The sequence below is a fragment of the Suncus etruscus genome, chromosome 20, assembly GCF_024139225.1.
Source record: "Suncus etruscus isolate mSunEtr1 chromosome 20, mSunEtr1.pri.cur, whole genome shotgun sequence".
NCBI classification, from domain to species: domain Eukaryota; kingdom Metazoa; phylum Chordata; class Mammalia; order Eulipotyphla; family Soricidae; genus Suncus; species Suncus etruscus.
In genome coordinates this window covers 15,286,451-15,307,338 of record NC_064867.1, presented here as the reverse complement: position 1 = coordinate 15,307,338, position 20,888 = coordinate 15,286,451, and the positions used below count along the sequence as shown (strand labels likewise).

The window sequence follows — 20,888 nt, the reverse complement described above, 5'->3', positions numbered from 1 at the left end:
GATGGCCTTCTAGAGCCAGGACTGGCCAATTAATGTAGAGGGTGCTGTGCCTAATGGAAATATTTGACAGTACAACTGTTGAGCAGCAAGCCAAGACTTCCAAGTACCAAATTCTGTGCAACTGCACTGGATTCATGCTCCTGAAGGCCAGCCTTGCCCAGAACAGATTTCTTTACATTTCAAAAACAGCCTATTGAACTAGGACTGTTTATTTGTATTGCACAATAGTGTCCCAACCTCCAGATCTTATTTTGAGAATATTGGTGGAAAACCTCCCTGCTTGGCCTTCTACCAAATAGAAAAAGTTTATAATAATCAGACCTATATGATAGCTATACTCTTTTATTTTTAAATATCTTTTTTATAATATCTTTATTCAAGCACCATGATTACAAGCATGTTTGTAGTTCGGTTTCAGTCATAAGTATGATAGCATGTGATAGCTATGCTCATAAATTATAAATAAATATATATTTTTAGATAATGTTTTAGAAACATAAAAAGGCACATTTTATTTAAACTAAGAGACATTCAATCATTTGTCCGACTGTAGGTTTCCAGTTTTTATAACCTAGTAGCATTTCTTCCCTGTTTCTTTAAAGTCTAACATAGAGAACATTGTGAACTGAATGCATTGGCTCCATGCCCTTCCTGGGACACTGAAAACTTTGGAAATTTCGACCTTGATCTTTGATGTTACCAGTACAGGTTCTCTGTTTAGAACATGGGCTACCCTTACATGAATAGTCCCAGGGAGTCTTAATTAATTAGGGATTAAGTGGATTAAGAGCTACAACCTCTAGGATCGTGCTTTCAGGAGTTCCTGGTATAATTGTACTTTTTTTTTTTTTTAAGTTAAGCAAAACATGGGGCCTGAGTGATAGAACAGCTGGAGGGTGTTTACCTTGCACACTGCTTACCTGGGACTGACCAGGATTCAATCATTGGCATCCCACATGGTCCCCCATGCCTGGTAGGAGCGATTTCTGAGCACAGAAGTAACTGAGCACTGCCAGGTGGGGCACAAATACTAAAATATTAAAATCAAAACCAAACAAACAAACAAAACCACACTCCAAAACTTTATTCCATCAGCCACAGCCCCATACTGACTGATCAGGGCCTCTCCCAGAGGAGATGACCCCGCCTAAGGTCACAAATCAGATTATATAGGGAGGGGATATAGGAAGGTTCTAGTTCCTGATGATCTTTAAACTGATTGGCTGTGTCTAGGGAACCTTCCTACTGCTTCCATGTATCCCTTCTAGGTAGGCTACCCGGTATGGCCAAGTAGTTTGGGGTATTGTTAATGGAAATAAGCTTGAAAAATCCTAACATGGAGCCCCTCCTTTTTCAGAACCTAAGAGAAGCCTGACATGTGGTCTTTACAAAAATAGCATGCCTCCTCGTTCAGAATCCAGGACCCCACATTCCCTCCCTTTTTTATGGACTGGAGGGAGTCAAATCTTTGACTCTCGTTGAGGTCCGTGACCCCATCCTTGCTTATGGGCACATACTGGGACCTTAGCACAGGCATCATAACTGCACCTATGCGTGCCTGAATACAGTGGGTGAGGAAATTAATTATGCAAAGACCTACTTAGAGCATCACAAAAAGAATAACAGTAGCCTAGCCAGGGCAATTATCCAGACCCACTGGGTGAAACACTGTTCCTACCGGAAGTAGAATCTTTCCACTCCTGGGACTCTACCTGATGGTACCCAGGGGCTGTTCCTGGCAATATTTAGAGCACCACATACAATGCTAGAGATCAAGCCTGGGATGACCACGTGCACGGCAATTTCATTAACAAGCTCTCTAGCACCTATTATTTGTCTTTTCTATTTTTGTATTTAAGCATGTTGAATTGGGTGGTTTGGAGATGTCACATTTGGTTATGCTTAGGGAAACATATAGTTCCAGGGATCAAACCAGAGTTGCTCACATGCAAGGCAATTCCTTAACCCCTGTCCTCTCTGTCTATGGAGTTCCAGAGGGAATACTTTCGCTGAATCTGTAGTCATTTCCTTCTTTGCAAACCGTTATTTAGGGCAACTGCCAATCTAAAGACTTATTTATCTCATCAAAAATAGGGGACAGTGTGCCCCAAATGCTTCTGGCTCAAAAGAGTTGCAAGAAGACAGTGAGGTTCCCAGTGGGAAAGTGGCACTGCCCGACAACTAGTGGGCAAGGGGCACAGTGGAGCAAGGGCAAGAAAAGCTCAGTGGCCACACTTGTCTCTTATCACAAATTCCCTTGAGTCCCAACAGTGACACCTTGTACCAGAGAGGTTATTTTGAATAAATAACTAAGTAAATAAATAAATAGTCTTTTTTTCTGGGGGCAACTCTGTTTTCCAGTTCAGAGCAAGGATCTTCGCTTTCCTTCTTCTACCCCATCATGGCTCTTTATTCTAACCTGACTTTTTCTGAGTTTCCGCTGCATTCATCTGCACCCTCATACTTGGGAGGAAACTCTCTTTGTCATCAAAAATAGGAGGCTGTTTTTCTACTTTCTCCCTCCCTCTCCCCATTGTCTCTCCATGGGGTGAAAAGGTCTTCACTTTTTCTCTTCTGCTTCCCCAACCCCCATCCTGCTATTAATAACTTTTTCGACATTGTCATGCAGAGATTTCCACTTGCTCAGGAGGGTGTTTTTTGTTTGTTTAAGGCAACGTGTTTCCTGGTCTAAAAGCTGCATTTCCCAAAGTAGGTGTGATAGGATTATTCCAGGCTTACCTCTCCTGGCCACAGCTGCTACCTCCACTGGCCTCCTCTTCTTAGTGCCAAGGGGAAATGCAGTTCTGGGCTTTGGGGGGCTGGCACTGACACTAGCCAGGGTGAGGTGCAACCTGGAGCCACCAGCTGTTTGCATTTTTGTTGGAGGTGGGGTTGAAATCTTTTCCATTTTTAGTGATGGGGAAAATGACTAAAGAACACTTCCCACTTTCTCTTCTTTCATTCTGGAAGGAGACGTGATCTGTTTGAACTTTGCATAAGCTGGATATTAACTGCAAAAGCTCAATACAAACAGATCTATTTCACACTATGCTTTTGGGGTGAGTTTCTCCTAACCTATTGCTTTTTCTGATTGTTAGGGTGCCAAGTTGCCTTTCTGTATAAAAAAAAAAAGAAAGAAAGAAAGAAGTATTTACTTAGCACCTTTTCTCAGAAGCTCCTGATGCATTCCCCATAGGTTAAAGCAGATAGAAATGGTTCATAGGCTGAAAAGCCACTTCCATTCCAAATCCCATGTAATTTCATAATTAAATATGAGCCAGAAAATATGTGTCCTTTTAGAAGTCAAGAATTTTTGTGCTGCATTTCTGCCCAGATCTGAGGGTAGGGTTCTGAGTTTTAGGTTTTTACGCTGATATTCGGTACTCAGTCTGTTTTATTCTGTGTCAAATAAATACATGGCGATTTTCCCTTCATGAACAATCTTAGCAGACTCTAACTCTGATCCTATCTCCTACATAGAATAAGTGCTTCACCAGTAAATGCCTGGCATGGCTTTCAAGATGTGCCAATGCTAATGCTCTCTCTGTGTCTGTCTGTCTGTCTGTCTCTCTCTTTTTCTGTTTCTCTCTGAAACATGAAAACCTGGCCCTTCTTCCTCACCCTAGAACTCTACACTTGTCCATAGAGGTAAAGTCTATTGTTAAATTCCTACCCCTTTTTTAGTTTTGACATCAGTCCTATTTCCCCTCCAGCTTCTTTGCCTTCTAATGTCTCTTACCATTGTTTATGCCATTAAGCACAATTCAATATACTGAGCACTATTACTCTTTTTACTTCTATAAAACTTTGGACCCCACAGCCTGATAGTCACAACTCACAAGTGAATGCCACAAGGCATTCACCTGGTTTAGCATTCCTAGATGAACTAAAAGTAGAGTGGGGACCATGTCTGTTTTGGGTTTGGTACTAGAGAACCAGTGATGCCTAACCCAGTGAATTAGTATAAACTGAAGAACTAAAAAACGTGTGAGTAGGTATAGACATGGTAGGTCTTTTTGTGTGTGTGTGTGTGTGTGTGTGTGTGTGTGTGTGGTTTTTGGGTCACACCTGGCAGTGCTCAGGGGTTATTCCTGGCTCCAGGCTCAGAAATTGTTCCTGGCAGGCATGGGGGACCATATGGGGCGCCGGGATTCTAACCGATGACCTCCTGCATGAAAGGCAAATGCCTTACCTCCATGCTATCTCTCCGGCCCCATGGTAGGTCTTTTGTAAGAGGTTACCCACTCACAATAATCAATTTTGTTCAGAGATTCAGAATAATATTCCATTCTTTTCAGCACACAAAATGCATATTGGAAGTTGTCCTGAAGAAAGCTTTGAGAAAAAGTCAAGTTGACACTTACTGTGTACTTGCTATATTATGGGCATTTTGTACCCATACATATGTACATACATACATACATACACGCATACATACATACGTCTATCCGTCCGACCATCTATCCATCCATCCTTTGGGCACTGAATTTAGCAGTGCTCATAGCTTACACCTGGCCCTGTGTTTAGGGATCTCTCCTGACTTAGTGTAACATATGGGGTGCTGGGGATGGATCACTGACAGGTTACATGCAAGGCAAACACCGTATGTATTGTACTATCTCTCCAGTTCTTATTCTAAAACTTCACATACATTCCCAAACTAGGCACATTCAGTATAATTCCATGAAGTGGATGCTTTTATTATCCCCATTTTATAGATAAGAAAACAGATTTGAGTGAACTACTCATCGTTCATCAAGAGAAGTTCTGATTGGATGACCTGATTAGAATGCAAATGACTGGTTTTTACACTAACTTCACAGAAATCTGTTTGTTCACTGTCTTAAGTACACTTAGATAATTAATCCTAAAAGAATGCTATTGAAAAATAACATGTTTTAAGAGATAAAATATCTAGGACTATTACTCTGGCTCTGATTAGAACTAGGGACTTTATCATATATTCAATCAACAATTATTTATTAACTAACTACTAGTGTCAGATTCTGTCCCAGGCGTGGGAATATTTATATACCAATATAGTTGTATTAATTGTTGGAATTTTACAACACTTTCCTATCAGTATTTGCCTATACATTGCCTTGAGTTTTTCTCTCCCTCTAACCAAGTCTGTTATCCAGGGTAGCCATAGTAAGCATTATCTTATTTTCCCCTTCAGATCCATCAACCTACCCTTTCTACTTCTGGTTCAAAATTGTCATTCTTCTTCTTTGTCAGAAAAGCTTGGATCCCAGCAAGGAATATGTTGCACTGTAACATCCAGACATGGTGTGGCTTCCTTAGGTGGGGCCATATTCATTGATCACATACTGACTTTCTCCCATACTGCCCATGTAGTCACTACAGTGGGTAGAATTTTTTAATCTTCTATGTAGCACATTTGAATAGGGGTTGTATACAAGAAACATCGAAATACCAAGTTTTTCTGGATAGGGGAAGCATTCAATTTATGCTTGGATCAGTCAGAGGAGGATTCCTGGATCAGATAAGACACATCTTGAAGACCTCATAGAGGGCTCTGGGTTTTCTTAGAAAAGGATAATACAGGAAAGAGAGTGAACTGTGGTGTTATTCCTCTTACTTCAACACAACACAGCTGAAGGTCCTTCACGGAGGCCTTGTGATTATGTTAGATGAATCCTCAGATCAAGGAAAAGCCATCTGAAAGAACTTCTTGTTGGCTTTTAAGCTCAAGAATAGACCTGATAAATGCTACTTTTGCCCATGTAAATGAGGATCTCTTTTATCTGTAGTCCTCAACTACCATCGCTTGCCTGTCTGTATTCTTTGCTGGCAGAAATTCCATTACCCTCACCTGCCTCCTCACTTGTCATTCCCTGATGTGATGACACCAAAGAGTGACAAGTGGGATAACAGAAATTTACTTCTGAGGGAAATTTTAAGAGAAAGCTTCTCTGCCTCTCATTTGGGAGGAGAAAAGAACTTAGCCCTTTGGAGTGATGCCCTACATTGGCTCAAACAAGATTGTTAAGGCAGTTGTGACTCAATAACCCTTCAACTGACTCCAGTGCTCTTCTATCTCTACTGCCTTTTGCTCTTTCAAGGATCCCATGTCTTCTCCCTGAACCACCTCAGCTTTCCCATCATTCTTCCTCTAGTTGAGTCCACTGGCTTCTAGAATATCCACATGAGCTCAGTACTTTTATTATTTTTCAAGGAGAGCTCCCAGCAGAGCTTAAGGGCCTTTGAGGATACTCCCACTAATTCTAAGCCTGACTGTGTGGGCCTGTTCAGCCTGGTAATAGGAAGGACCAACAAGGTCTTTCAGGAAGTTTGAGGGCACCATGCCATGTGAAGGATTGAGGTTGGACCTTCACATGCAAGGTTTGTGCTCCTACCTGTTCACCTCTTTTCCTGGCCCCAAGCTCAGTACTTCTGAAGCCTATTTTTCTCAAGGATAAATTTGGTGGTACACTTTTATTTCTCAGTAGGGAAGACTCCCAGTGCTAGCTGTACCAGATACAGGATGTTATAGCTTCTGAATGTTATAGGTTCTTAAATCACATAATGAGAAACATGTTTATTTCCTCTGAAGATTTCAAAAAACAAGTCTCAAGACAATACAAATCTCACTCTCATACTTCCTTAGTTCCCTTTCTAGCAAGGCCAGAGCCACCCAGGGGCTCCAGCCCCATGAAGAGCCAGTAGCCAGTGGGAGTAAAATACATCTGAAAGAGGTTTCATTTGATTTTCCTTTTATTCATTTTATGAGTGCCTGTTAATACGGACAGTTACTTGATGCTGGTTTTTTAATTAAGCCAGTGATGAAAGGGTTCCATTTTAAACGATGCTAAAAGTGAAAGCAAGAGCCCAACTAAAGAAAAACATTAAATAAAATGTATGTGGCAGGGAGCCATGGTGCCATGCAGGCATGCATATGGGTCTCTTCATGGTTGTCTATCAAGAGGACAGGTTTATACAATAATTCATAATATCTTCTGAGGAGGAGTATTTGTACCGTGCAAACCTCTCTTGATACTCTGAAGACAATTTTGTTTTCCCAGCTAATGTGTAAAAATATACTCACAGCATATATTTTAGTCAGTAGTAGTCTATCATGGTAGAAATGATTTACTGAAACTTAGACCTCCTGAAATTCAGCCAAAAATCTGATCTGGAAAACCAAGAAGTCCTATTTAGTTTCTGTCACCATTATTAGGGAACTTCAACTAGGTAATTAGTGACATATAAAGTTCCTTAGTTCTCTCTTGTTCTTTTCCTTGAGTATCATGAGATTGTCTCTCCTCTATATTCATTCAGGAAGAGTATGCTGAACTGAATATGCTGGTTTGAATAAATGGAGGTTGCTTTTGTCCGTTTATCACTGGCTTCCCATGTATGTGCAGGAAAGACAGACTCTTCCGTCGTGTTCTTGCTTCTTGGCAAGAGAGCAATGGCATTTCTGTAAATTGAGTTTGTACATCTGGCAGCCAAAAATGCTCTGTAGGTATTTTTTTGGCAGACAGAGAGATGCTTTGAAGTGACCACACTTCACAGATTCTGTCTGAGTTTTTGGATTCTGGACATACTTGTAGCTTCAGCAGCACAAAATATTAATTTTTCTTGGAAAATATGTGTATGTGAGTGTAGAAAGTGACAAGTGTTACAAGCCTAAGTAAGATTTTCAGGTGATTACAGTTGAATCACATTAGTTTTAAAGCATGTGCTTATTTAAATATTAAGATCTTAAGGTGCCCATGTAACTACCCTACACATGAGCTTACTTTACTATTGGGCCTTTTAGCTCTGAATGTTTGCAGTTCTGGCTTCTGCAGCCTTAAGCTACTATAGGGAAGGTTGAACTCAGATGAATATTACCTGCTGTTCACCATACTGGATGGTATTTTTCTTATGATTAGAGTAATGTTTCTAACATAGGTAAAAGGCACATCACAGTTGATAAGACAAAATGCCTTGATTTTAATCCTCATCACAGCAAAGATATTTTGTTAGGGAATTAAAAAGGAGCAAAGACAGCAGGTATGTAATACTTTTCATTCACCATCCATCTTCGTCTTTACCAAGTGTACATATCTCAATGATCTGTTACTCACAAAGCAGTAGGAAGACAAAGAGAAGTTGGAGATTGCTGCCTGTGGAATCTAAAGTCATATTTACTGCATGAGTGTTTCATAAAATTCAGTGCAAATTGATTCTTTTATCAAAAGAAGAAGCAACTTGACTTTTTTAGTCAAAAACAATAACACTCAGACATCAGTTCATTAACAATCAATGTTGACATATTTATCTTATCACTCAGGAGACAGTATGATGTCAAATCTGGTTTTGAATATAACTCAGTGGGCAGGTAGGTAAATAAATGAAAATTGAAAGGAAAAAGAATCCAAGAATAAGACCACAAAGTTGGACAAAAGTGGTTAATGTCCTAAAAGGCAAGAAAACAATAATCTTTGGCTATATTTCTGCTAGGAAGAAATCCTTTGTACCTTTACTAGACAAATATTATTTATAATATTCCCATATGCTACAGTCTATGGAGTCTAGATCCAATCAGTAGTAAGTCACACAAAGATACGTTTTCAGAGCATTTGATGACTGCTAGGTGAACTTGTATATCAATAAAGAAAAACAGCATGCCCACTAAAATAATTCCTACAATGATGAAAATTTTCCATATAAATGTAGGACTCATCACACATAGCTCTTCATCATTTGAAATATGATCAGTATAACTGATGGAATGGATTTTCAATTTTATTTAATTTTTATTTTTTTAAGTTTAAGTAACTATAGGTGTTTAGTGGCCACCATATTAGATGATCTATCTCTACTGTATCATTATTCTGCTTCATTTTCAATCTGAGATTGCAACAGGAACTAAATATATAAAATAATTCAAAAAAGGTTTCTTTAAAAAGTCCTAATTCTTTCTTGAGTTATACAATTATTTTTGAAATGTGATGCCTCTTTGACTGGCTTTCTTGATAGACGACTCACCTGAAATGATTCTGACCAGCACGGAAGCTACTTATGAAGCTAAGCCTTTTTGGAAGGAACCCAAGTCTGCATTCTATTTCTCAAGTGAATCAGCTTGCTATTAATTTTCTTTAGTAAGATAATCACAGTCATGTCTAGTTTTGATTAAAGGGGCCTTCCTGATTTGCAACAATGGAAGAGTTAACTATTAATATTTCACAAAGATTTCAAGTTTTAAAGAAGTTAGCTTTTCTGTTGCCATCACTTCATTACTCAGAACGAGCAATGAATGCACTGATAAGATTGGCTTTGATTCCTTGAGAAGCCCAATTGTCTTACTCAGTTCTCTCATCTTCTTGCTGGCTTGCAGGGTTTTTTCCGCAGAAGTATTCAGAAGAACATGATTTACACTTGTCATCGAGATAAGAACTGTGTTATTAATAAAGTCACCAGGAATCGATGCCAGTACTGTCGACTCCAGAAGTGCTTTGAAGTGGGAATGTCCAAAGAATGTAAGTGGAGCCTCAACATTTTTTCTTCCCCTTTGCCTTATCTATAAATATGATGTACTTAGCTTCCAAAATCAAGTTGTGGAGCATGTCAGCATGTGGAATTCAGACATGACACTAATGATAGACTGCCACGGGTAGGTGTAAACAGACATGACATGAAAATAGAATAACTGTGGGGCTTTTCAGATAAACCTTGAATGGCAGTTGGTGAAAAGGCAGGAGGAATTGGGTGTCATGGATGGCAGAGTTGTTACTATGCTCTGTGTCTTTCAGAGCCAGTTCTAACTCAAGCACATCATAGAATTTTGGGCTGACTCCATTTACCTTACAATGACAATAGCAATAAAGTATTTTACCTAGATTGTGGAGAATAAAATTTATTAGGAAACTGAATAGTAGCAGTATCATAATTTTTCCCTTTTTAAAATCATATTTTTGGTTTATTTTGGGGGGGGTCACACCTAATGATGCTCAGATTGTAATTACTCCTGTCTCTGTGCTTCAAAATAACTCCTGGCAGGATTGTGGGGGGAAGCATATACGGTTCTAGGGATTCAAGCCAACCCAGGTTGGCTGCCATATTCAAGAAAAATACCCTACTTACTGTAAAAACATTCTGTCCCCTATATAATTATTCCTTTATATATGGGAAAGAGTATAAAATGTTTATAATGAGAGAAATGCTTAAAATTTATCATGCTTGCTTTTTCTGGATTGAACACCTCTCTTCTACAAATAATTATGCATTCTATTATGGTCAAAAGAATGTTCTAATAGGTTAAAAAATAACTTTTCTGGGACTGGGTATGCATCTCAGTAGAAGAACACTAACCTTGGTTGTGTGAGGTCTTGAGTTTGATTTCTACACCACCTGGTCCCTTGTTTACTCTTAGGAGAAACTTAATACCCAACCTAACACCAAGCTGGGAATAACCCCTAAACACCATTTTGGGTATGGCTCCAAAACCGAGCAAACAAAATTATTAGGCTGTTTGTGTTAGAAAATTGAGGATTTGAAAAGGATGTTTTAATACAGGTAGAATGGATACAGCATAAATGATTTTACTCTAGGCATTCTTTTTGGTGCTTTCAAACGTAGACATTGAAGAAGTAACAGGTGAAAGGCTTGGTTCAGGCATGGTCTTGGAACTTCTTCCTTCCTCCCAATACTGGCCAATGTGGAAGGACAAACTCAGGAAGGCCCTGAACTAGGGCCAGTGACATGACACTCTGGGAATGCTGGAGGTATTCCATGGCCATTATCATCTAAGAATGGGGAACAAAAATGTCAGTTATCTCAGCTGTAACTCCACAGTGAGGTTTACAGAACACAATATAGGTTAAGGGCTCTTGAATTTGGGAGAATTTGGGAACTGGGAAAGGTGGCTTTGGGGAGAAGCTGATCTGAAAGGGAAGATCCAAGAGCCAGCAGCTTTGCCTGGGGGTGTTCAGCTGAGGCAAGCCCCTCTCCTGGGAGCTGTTAAAGAGGACTTTTTTTTCTTTTTCCATCTAGTGTCTATCTAACGCCTTCAACTTTCTGGGTTGATTTTGTTTATTTAGTTTTATTATTGTGGGGGTTTTTGTTTTGTTTTGTTGTTTGGGCAGCACCCAGTAACACTCAGGGGTTAGTCCTGGCTATGTGCTCAGAAATTACTCTTGGCTTGGGGGACCATATGGGACGCTGAGAGATCAAAACGCATCTGTCCTAGGTTAGCATGTGCAAGGCAAATGTCCTACCGCTTGCGCCACTGCTTCGGCTCCTTATTATTGTGTTTTTGAGGTGCTGGGTTCAAACCCAGGGCTTTACCACAAAGCTCCATCTGACTCTGTGTCCAGGGTTTTAGTTGCTTTCCGATTCTTTGGGCTCTGTGAATGGAAGTGTTGAAGGATAAGCAGAAATCGGTCCTGAACTGGCATCACTGAATGACTAAACCAACTAACAACTCTCTGACTCCATCATTTTGCTCTCCCTGCCAAGAAATACTGTGAAGGCAGCTGGCTTTGTCCATATTTAGAGTCCCTGGTATATCATAATGGACTGGGACATCAGAGAGGGAAGTAGCCATCATGACTCCTCCCTTCTGCACAGTTGAGTCAGCTGATGATGGATGAATGGAACACATTTCAGCAATGCCCTCTGATCTCAGAAAAGTGGATGAAAAGTAGAGAGCTATTGAATTACTTAAAATTGTGAATGTGCAGGTAGGAAGTTCATCTTTGTAGTACTCAGGCCCCAAACTTTTCTACTGAATAGCAAAGCATTTTGTCATCCTCAAACAGCCAGATAGTGTGGACATGTAAATGAGATCCTCAACGTCCCTCTCCCTAGGAGGTTTACCTAATGCTCTATTTGGAGTCTACCAATGTGTACTGTAGTATCACCCTGCCATTCTGTGGGAGAATTTCAGGTCAGACTGAAATGATCAATGAGTCAGGCAAATGGAGATGCAGAGGACATCAGTACTTTTGTTTATATCTTGTGTGGGATGGAGACCCATTTCCTGCTTATGTTACTTAAAACCCATATCCTGCTGCTCTGTAAAAGCTGGCAGCTTGGTTGGCAATTAACAAAAATAATGTTTACACCCACAGGAAAAGTCTAGTTTCAACCCTTAAGGAACTTATCACTTTAATTAAATTTAAAAATATAGAAATGGGAATAAAATGGGATCATTATGCCCAAGTATACAGCATAAATATATTTTCCATAGAAGGAAAATTAAGAGGAAGAAATGAATACTTGTGATATAGGGATTGGTGGTCTAATAAGATATTTTTTAAGTTGAAACAAAAGAAAGTAGGAAAATAGGAGACTTGGTAGAGTATACACAACTGAAATGAACCTAAGAATAATAGAGACCCAGAATGCAGAACTGAAAAGTTATCCTAGAGATTGATTTTCACTTACCTCTCTCATTTGATATACAAGTACACTTGGGCCCAGAAAGACGAAACGGTTTTCCAGCAATCCTGGTTGGCTGAGGCCAAGGTGAGGATTACAATTCTAGTCAGGCACTTCTTCTCCCCATGCTTTCTCCACAATACCAGAATTGGCAACATTTGCCTTCACATCTAGTGACAGGTTTGTTATTTCCTTCATTTCTGTCAGAGCTCTTGGAAGCAAGTGACAAAAACAAAACAAAACGGACTGGCCTAAGAGGGTGAACACACACACACACACACACACACACACACACACACACCCCAAATTGTGTGCTAAACAATCTAGAGTAACATCATTGGAGGCCACATACATTTGTGATTGTCTTTGTCTCTCACAGCCATGCTTTTGCTTTTATTTTCATTTTGATAAGATAGACTACCCAACAAAAAGACAGATTCTGTCATTTTCCTCGTGTCCTGAACCTATTTGCATTGGGTCCTATGTCATTCTCTGAAGTTATTACTTTGGCCAGGGAATGCTTTCTGCGATTGGTAGGTCTGGACACTGTGCCAGTTCCTGGAGCCCAGGATTGAGGTCTGTGCCAATCCATTGGGCCAAGAGTGTGGCAGAAGTGTTAACCAGTTAGGAAAAAGAAAGACAAGAAGGAAATACCTACATAAAATCTACCATATTCAAGGTCCATAATGCTGCTCTAATACATTATTTTTGTTTTGTTTTGTTTTCAGTGCCTGGTTTTTGACCTAAGAATTATAGCTAGTGCCAACAGGGTGTTTTAACGTGCCAAATGCTGCATTATCCACACTTTACACTTTATTCCATTTGATTTTCACAACAGTTCAGATGGTGATAATCCCTCTCCTTCCCTTCTTTTGGGCATATATAACACAGAGAGATTAATGAACTTTTTCAAGGTAACACAGTAAAAGACAGAACTGGGATTTGGGCCTGCATAATTTGACTGTAAAGTCTGTGTTTAAATGGCATGCTATAAAAAGCAGCATTTAGAACTGAATTTTCTTTCTGATGTAGCTTTATTGCTGGTGGTTAATAAAACAATAACCACACTCTTTGCTCTCTATTAGAGATGTACCCCCTAGAAAATCATGTGCAAATTTAATTTTTATAGATCAAATTTGGTTTTAAATGTATAAGGGGATTTACTAGTAAAGGAAAACTTTAGTGTGGCTCAGGAGAAAACCTTGATTATTTTTTCATTTTCCTGTTTTGTAAATGCTGGTGAGTAGATGTTATATTTTCCTGAGGCTTTATACAAGAGGAGAGCCTTTTTTTTTGTAGAGTAAAAGCTATTTGTCAGGGCATGAAATTTGAAAGCAGTAATAGAGAGTAAAAAAAAATCGATTTCCAGAGCATTCTAAAAGTGGTACAAAAATTTATGAAGAACTTGGGAAAGAGGCAAAGGAAGCAAAAACAATTCAAAATTGAACAATGAGTCTCTACTGAGGGTGAGTGGTAAAGGGGAGACTAGTAACAAAGGCAGCAAAGGAAAAGTGTTGAAAAGCCTCAAGAAAGGAAGGAGAGAAAGAAAAGAAAGAAAGAAAGAAAGAAAAGAAAAAGAAAGAAAGAAAGAAGAAAGAAGAAAGAAAGAAAGAAAGAAAGAAAGAAAGAAAGAAGAAGAAGAAGAAAGAAAGAAAGAAAGAAAGAAAGAAAGAAAGAAAGAAAGAAAGAAGAAAGAAAGAAAGAAAGAGAAAGAAAGAAGAAAGAGAAAGAAAGAAAGAAAGAAAGAAAGAAAGAAAGAAAGAAAAGAAAGAAAGAAAGAGAAGAAAAAGAAAGAAAAGAAAGAAAGAAAGAAAGAAAGAAAGAAAGAAAGAAGAGAAAGAAAGAAAGAAAGAAAAAGAAGAAAAAAGAAAGAAAGAAAGAAAGAAAGAAAGAAAGAAAGAGAGAAAGAAAGAGAGAGAAAGAGAGAAGAAAGAGAGAAAAGAAAGAAAGAAAGAAAGAAAGAAAGAAAAGAAAGAAAGAAAGAAAGAAAGAAAGAAAAAGAAAGAAAGAAAGAAAGAAAGAAAGAAAGAAAGAAAGAAAGAAAGAAAGAAAGAAAGAAAGAAAGAAAAGAAAAAGAAAGAGGAAGAGGGAAAATGAAGACATAAAAACTGCTGTGCAAGAGAGTTCCAGAAAAGCTTAAGATACAGGTAAACAGCTCATGATCCATGAAACATAAGAAAATGTGAACCATAATTGCTCAAGGATAGAAGATTAAACAAACAAACAAACAAACAATTAAAAACCAGCTCTGGAAGAAAAAAAAAAACAGCTCTGGAAGTCACAGAGTTTCTAACAACTAAGAATCAAGCTCAAATCCTTAAACCCTTTTTCAAAGGGGCAAATTGAAAATATCTGAGGGTTTGGGTGATAGAAGATTTCTGTCTCAGAGATTTGATTCTTTTTTTTTTTTTTTTTTTGGTTTTTGGTTTTTGGGCCACACCCGGCAGTGCTCAGGGGTTAATCCTGGCTGTCTGCTCAGAAATAACTCCTGGCAGGCACGGGGGACCATATGGGACACCGAGATTCAAACCAACACCTTTGGTCCTGGATTGGCTGCTTGCAAGGCAAACTCCGCTGTGCTATCTCTCTGGGCCCGAGATTTGATTCTTAATCTAGTGCTGGAAAACCAAAGCAGCCATAGAAAATATGTGAACATGTGTCTGTGTTCTAATAAAATTTCATTTTTAATATAAAATATTTAAGGGCCATGATTACAAGCATGATTGTAGATGGGTTTCAGTCATAAACAAAACACCCTCCTTCACCAGTGCAACATTCCCACCACCAATGCTCCCCTGCTCCCCCTTCCCAACTGCTGCCTGTATTCGAGACAGACATTCTACTTCTCTCACTCATTAACAATGCCATACTAGTTGTTAGTGTAGTTATTTCCCTAACTGCACTCACCACTCTTTGTGGTGAGCAAGTGTAGGACTAGATTTAGCCTAAAGGCCATAGTTTGCTGGCTTCTGTTTGAAGTGGCCCACTCATTGGCCAGGGATTCTACTCCCAGCTGCCTTGAGATGCCCAGTCCAGCACCCCTCTCATCCTCATTGGCTAATCTCTGACACCGATATACCAGCTTGCTATCTTGCTGTCCCTTTGGATCAGGCTGATTTACCTACTTCACATCTTGGGTTTGAGCAAAGGCTGTGTCAGGAAATCTGACATCCACCTCCATATCCTTCACTTGATCCCCAGGAACCTGTTGAGATGTCACTTTCTCTTTGAAGCCTCCTCTGACCCCCCCATCCCAAATTCTAGAAACTGTAGGGAGGGCTACTCTCCTTCTACCAACTGTGATCCTGTTGTGCTATGAATACCTCCCTGAGTCACAAACTTTATTATTATAGCAGGATTTATAGCAGTATGTCCCAGTGAGACTATCTGGCTGGTTATGAACTCTTCTGAGGCAAGCTTCATGCATGGCTCCTTGCCCCAGAACTTAACATGATGCTTTGCTCATGAAATTTGATGGTTTGAGTGTTTAAATCTGGCTGTTTCAATAGAGAGCCAAAGCCAGCCTCTCTCTTGCTTTTTACTGAACAGTTGTGTGTGTGTGTGTGTGTGTGTGTGTGTGTGTGTGTGTGTGTGTGTATGTGTGTGTGTGTGTGATCTATGTAATATGCAATCTTGTATTTAATCTGCCATGGGTCCACAACAAGTTATTCAACTTCTTTGGCATTATGTTTTCTACCTGGCTAAGAGGAACATAAGCATTGTCTAACAGTCTGGGCAGGATGTGAGAACTGATGCTTTTAATCCTGTTTGGACAACAGTGCTTCTCTAATCTGTTCCCTCTTGCCAGTTCCCTCCCCTGGAAGACATTAGATCTTCTTGGGTGTTTGCTGGGGGAAATGGTGGCACTCCGCACACAGTTTGTATAACTGTGATGGGATTAAAGCTCAGTTAGGGAGCTCAGGTGAATGAGGGGAGGGATCTAGGCTCACTTTTGGAAAAGCTGGCTACGCATCTGTGGTTCACTGAGAAAATAAAGATAGGCTTCTAGAGGAATGAGGAAGCTGAAAGGGAAATGTAAGATAAAATTTGGTCAACATGAAACTGTGAAGTATAGAGAGTAATGAACCAAGGAGCTCTCCACCTTTGCTTTGGTTCCCATGGGCCTCTGATTTTCCAGTTTGGATGTATCCTACCCTGGGTCTGTAAGCAAAACACATTAGAAGGTGTCAGGAGTGTTTTCCTTCACCTACACCAATATTCTCCTTTTCTATACCCCTCTTCTCTTTCTTTTCTTTCTGAAAACTACTGGCCATTAAATCATGCATGAATCTCTTTACATAGTTCTCCAAGTTTATGTTGATACGGCACATGCTTTTGAGAGGTAGGAAAGCCTGGTTTGATTTTGTCTGAGAACAATTTGGCTTTTATTTCACTATCTTTTTTCCCCTATGACAGTTAGATATGTGTATTTGCAGAAGAGAGCAATTGAATAATCTCTGAATGTAAGAGTCCCTAAGCAATCGTTGACATCTTCTCATTTGGGGCATACTGAGCTTAAAAACAGATTTTTATAAAGTCTCTAAATTCCGATTTATACTTTAGACATGAAAGTCCCTCCGGGTCGATTGGCTGCAATCAATGGGCTTTATGCGAGCACTTGGATACTTCCAGGAGAAGCTGTCGTTATTCTGTGTTTCTCTCATTTCCCCTCTAGTGTTAAACTTACATTAAAACGAACCTTTTGGATTAAAGGCACTTAACCTCAGTTAAAATCACTTTTGTTGGTGCACAAATTATATTGATGTGCTCATTGGTTCTACAGCTAGATTTTACTGGCTTCATAATAAGGAAATTCATATTGTACGTTGCCCTGTGTACTTGGAAAATTACATAAAAATCATCATCAGGGCACCTAATGCCTTTCTAATTTTAGTTTATTTCTTCATTTATTCCCATGTTACATCCTTGCCTGTTCCTAGGTTTCTATAGGTCACCAGTATCATTTTGTTCTCAGCAATGAAAGCCATCATTAACCACCCCCTTTCACCTAAAGAGCAGACCCCCCCCCAAACAAAAACAAAAACAAAGACTCAACCATATTTTTTCATCTAAAACTGTCAGGGGATCTGGGAAATGAAATTAGCTATCCTTTCCACTTGTCAAATATTAATGTTTTCCTGCATCTACAAACAACAAAAAGCCAATTCCTCAGGCATGACATCACTGTCACTGGAGGCCTGTTGACACAGGGCTGAAGAGGAAATGGAAGCACTCTTCCAGCTTTCCTACCATGGTCCCCCCTACAGCATGCCTCCTGGTTAAGAGACACACAGCACATTCTCACAATAGTAGAAGGAGAACTTTACAATCCACAACAGGACAGAGCTGTTCAGAACCCCTGGGATTATCCTTATAGTGACCCAGGGGGGCTATCTGGTTCATAGTGGAGAACCATTGTATTGGACCTCTTGAGGATAGTCTGGCTAGCACTTGGCTCGGCATACAGTAGGTGCCCAATAAACAACAGCTGTTCATTGAACTCCCTCCTAGAGCTACCACACAGAATGCTCTGTCCCATTCTATTCTTGCTGCCACAGCTGTCTTTTATTTTTATCACTCCTGGCTCCATCCTTCTTCAGGGGAAAGTGAAGGGTGGTGGCTCTCTTTGTTTGGACTTGTTTGTAATGCCACAGACTAGATGCACAGCCTCCATTCTTAGGCCACAGCTTTAAACAGAGGGTTTGCAGTCAGAGTTTCTAAAATAAATATCTATCTTCCTTGACCACTGGAAACTGAGAGGCAGATGGCTCATTTTCCTAGAGATGCGAGGACACTGTAATCAGAGATTGGGAGGGGATCCTGATATCGTGGAACCCAACTCCAAGGGGCAGAATGAACTGGGATGTCAGAAAGGAGACGCCTGGCCCTCTTCCTGCAGCTGTCAGCTCCCAGGGAGGCTACTGAAGTTTCCCAGGCAGTGCCAAACCCAAGGGAATCCACGAGGAGACAGAGCTTCCTTTCATACAGCCCCTTGTCTTCATCCATTTGGTATCTTGCACCTTCATGTTAGCTGTTACCTGCCTTTCCCCCTGAATCTATCACCATCCTTCTCCTCAGTAAAATGTTTAACCCTGGGCCCCTTCATCAGAACTGCCTTTGCTCTTCACCAGAGGGATGAAAACTGGGAAGAATAGATATGAGTGACCCTCATGGTAGTTGGTGCCAAGACATGGAAAAGGATTGGAAAATATTCCTGGTGCCTGAAGTTTAAAGAAAAGATCTGCCTGAGATTGTTCTGTTGGCTTTAACCTAGGTTCCTGATTTCAGCATCTTTCTTGCTGCACTTTGTTTCTCTAATAAGACAACTCTTATGCATCTCTTACCCATCTACCAAGGAGAATCCCAGTTGTGCTGTAGTATAAAGCCTATACTCAAGTGGCAGCCTGGCTTTCCATCCCAGATCCCCACTTAACTTAGCCCTGTGTGAAGCTGGGCAGGTCACTTAGAATCTCTGTGCCTCCAGTTCCTTGTCTGTCTGCAACATGGAGAAAATAATAGTACTTCCCTCATAGGACCATTGGGAGGCATAAACTAATGCCAACAGGCAGGCATGAACACTAAGCTGAGTGTTAGCTCTTGTTCTTCTTCCTCCTGCTATGATAACGACCATCCTGGCCTCTAACAAATGACCCATCTGATTCCCAATATGGTCCTTAGCCATTGCGGGGGCAACAAATGCTCGTTCCGGCCCAGTGAACCCTTGGCTCAAAACAAGAGGTATTCTTGACATTTGTCCTTGGGGGCTTAAGCCTAACACCCACAAAACAAAGTGTCACTTCTAAGCCAGATGGCTCCATGCTGGGATTCATAGCTCTTCATCACCAACAGAATCAGCTCCAAGTGTATTGGTGTGGGCAGAGCTCTCACAGCTGCCCTGCCTGCCCCGGCCCACCCAGCAGGACATTTTTTGCTCACATCCCTCCATGTCGTTCCTCCCCCCCCCCCCACCCATTGCCTCTACCAGTATTCTTCATGCTTATCATTTGATAAGCAGCTTCAGGGAGTGTTTGTTGTTCTCTGAGCTTGTGATGCTTCTCACCTCTGTCCCTTTCTGATCACTCTTCAAAGCACCTCCTGCCTGATGCCACACACACACACACACACACACACACACACACACACACACCCTCTAACAGTTGACACATTTTCATGTTAGTGCCACCTTTGCTGAGCAACTTCAAAAAACAAACTTTTTGGGCCAGAAAGATAGCACAGTGGTAGGGCATTTGCCTTGCACTAAGCCAATCCAGAACGAATGGTGGTTCGAATCCTGGCATCCCATATAGTTCCCTGAGCCTGCCAGGAGTAATTTCTGAGAGCAGAGCCAGGAGTGGACCCTGAGCGCCGCCAGGTGTGACCCAAAAATTTGAAGGAAAAAAAATCAAATTTGTTTTTCTTCAAAATGAAAACTGTGTTTTGAGTTTAAGTAATTGTTTTGTTTTGTTTTGTTTTTTTCTGGGGGGGCACACCTGGTGATTCCTGGCTCTGTGCTCAGAAATTGCTCCTGGCAGGTTCAGGGGACCATATGGGATGCCAGGATTGAACCCGGGTTTGTCCTGGGTCAGCCACGTGCAAGGCAAACACCCTACCACTGTGCTATCGCTCTGGCCTGGGCTTAAGTAATAGTTTTGTATGTGTTTGACACAGAGAGAGGGAAAGAGAGAGAGAGAGAGAGAGAGAGACTAGAACACACACCTATATCAAATAAAAGCTGTCCCTTTATCTCTCTTACTCACACATACATACATACATACACACATGCACACACATGATTTGTGCAGCAGTCGAGTCTCAGTCACATTCTTTGAATCATTACAATAAATCTATTATCTTTGTACTGAATATACCTTTCTGTAATGCAATGATAACACATTATGAGAGAGAGATTCTGCATCAAGAGCTTTCCTCCGGTATTCCCCAAAATTGGCCATTCTTGATTTAAATATATCCTGTTGAGATGATGAGCCCATTTTTTCTTTTCCCATGTTTCCTCCATCCAGAAATCAGGCCATAAGTATATTAACTAACATGTCACCCCTTTCAGAGTCTTCACCACTTGTTCAGAGTCTCCATAACTGGTTAGATGATGGATGGAACCAAATAGAACTTGCCAATGTGGCCTGACAGAAAATTTCTCTTCCCTTTTCCAAACTGTGAGCACATACACAAAATACTGCATTGAAGATAACTTATTCTGTACCACTAAAAAGAAAATAGCACTAATTAAACTAAAGCTCTCTGAAGGTTTCAAGACAGGTGGCCATTTCAGGGAGTGAGTGAGGGAGAAACCAGTTATCAGCCCTAAAGGAAAGGAAGCATCTCATATTCTAGGCTGGAAATATTCTGTTTTCATCTTGAGCTATTTTTCACTCTGCTTTAAATAGACATTGATAAAACCTCAGTGCCCAAAGACAATCCCCAGCACAGAGAATTGGCTGAATAAATATGCAAGTGCTTCTAAAATAGCTGGCAGA

General features: G+C 40.4%; 1 protein-coding gene across 2 annotated transcripts in view; it reads left to right on the top strand.

The window, feature by feature from the left end:
* RARB (retinoic acid receptor beta) overlaps window positions 1-20,888 on the top strand; it is a 439,382-nt gene that overhangs the window by 323,332 nt on the left and 95,162 nt on the right. For both annotated transcript variants that reach the window (XM_049766063.1, XM_049766064.1), the window contains exon 3: window positions 9,350-9,491. In XM_049766063.1, the coding sequence (XP_049622020.1) occupies window positions 9,350-9,491 (142 nt within the window). The remainder of the gene's footprint in view (window positions 1-9,349; window positions 9,492-20,888) is intronic.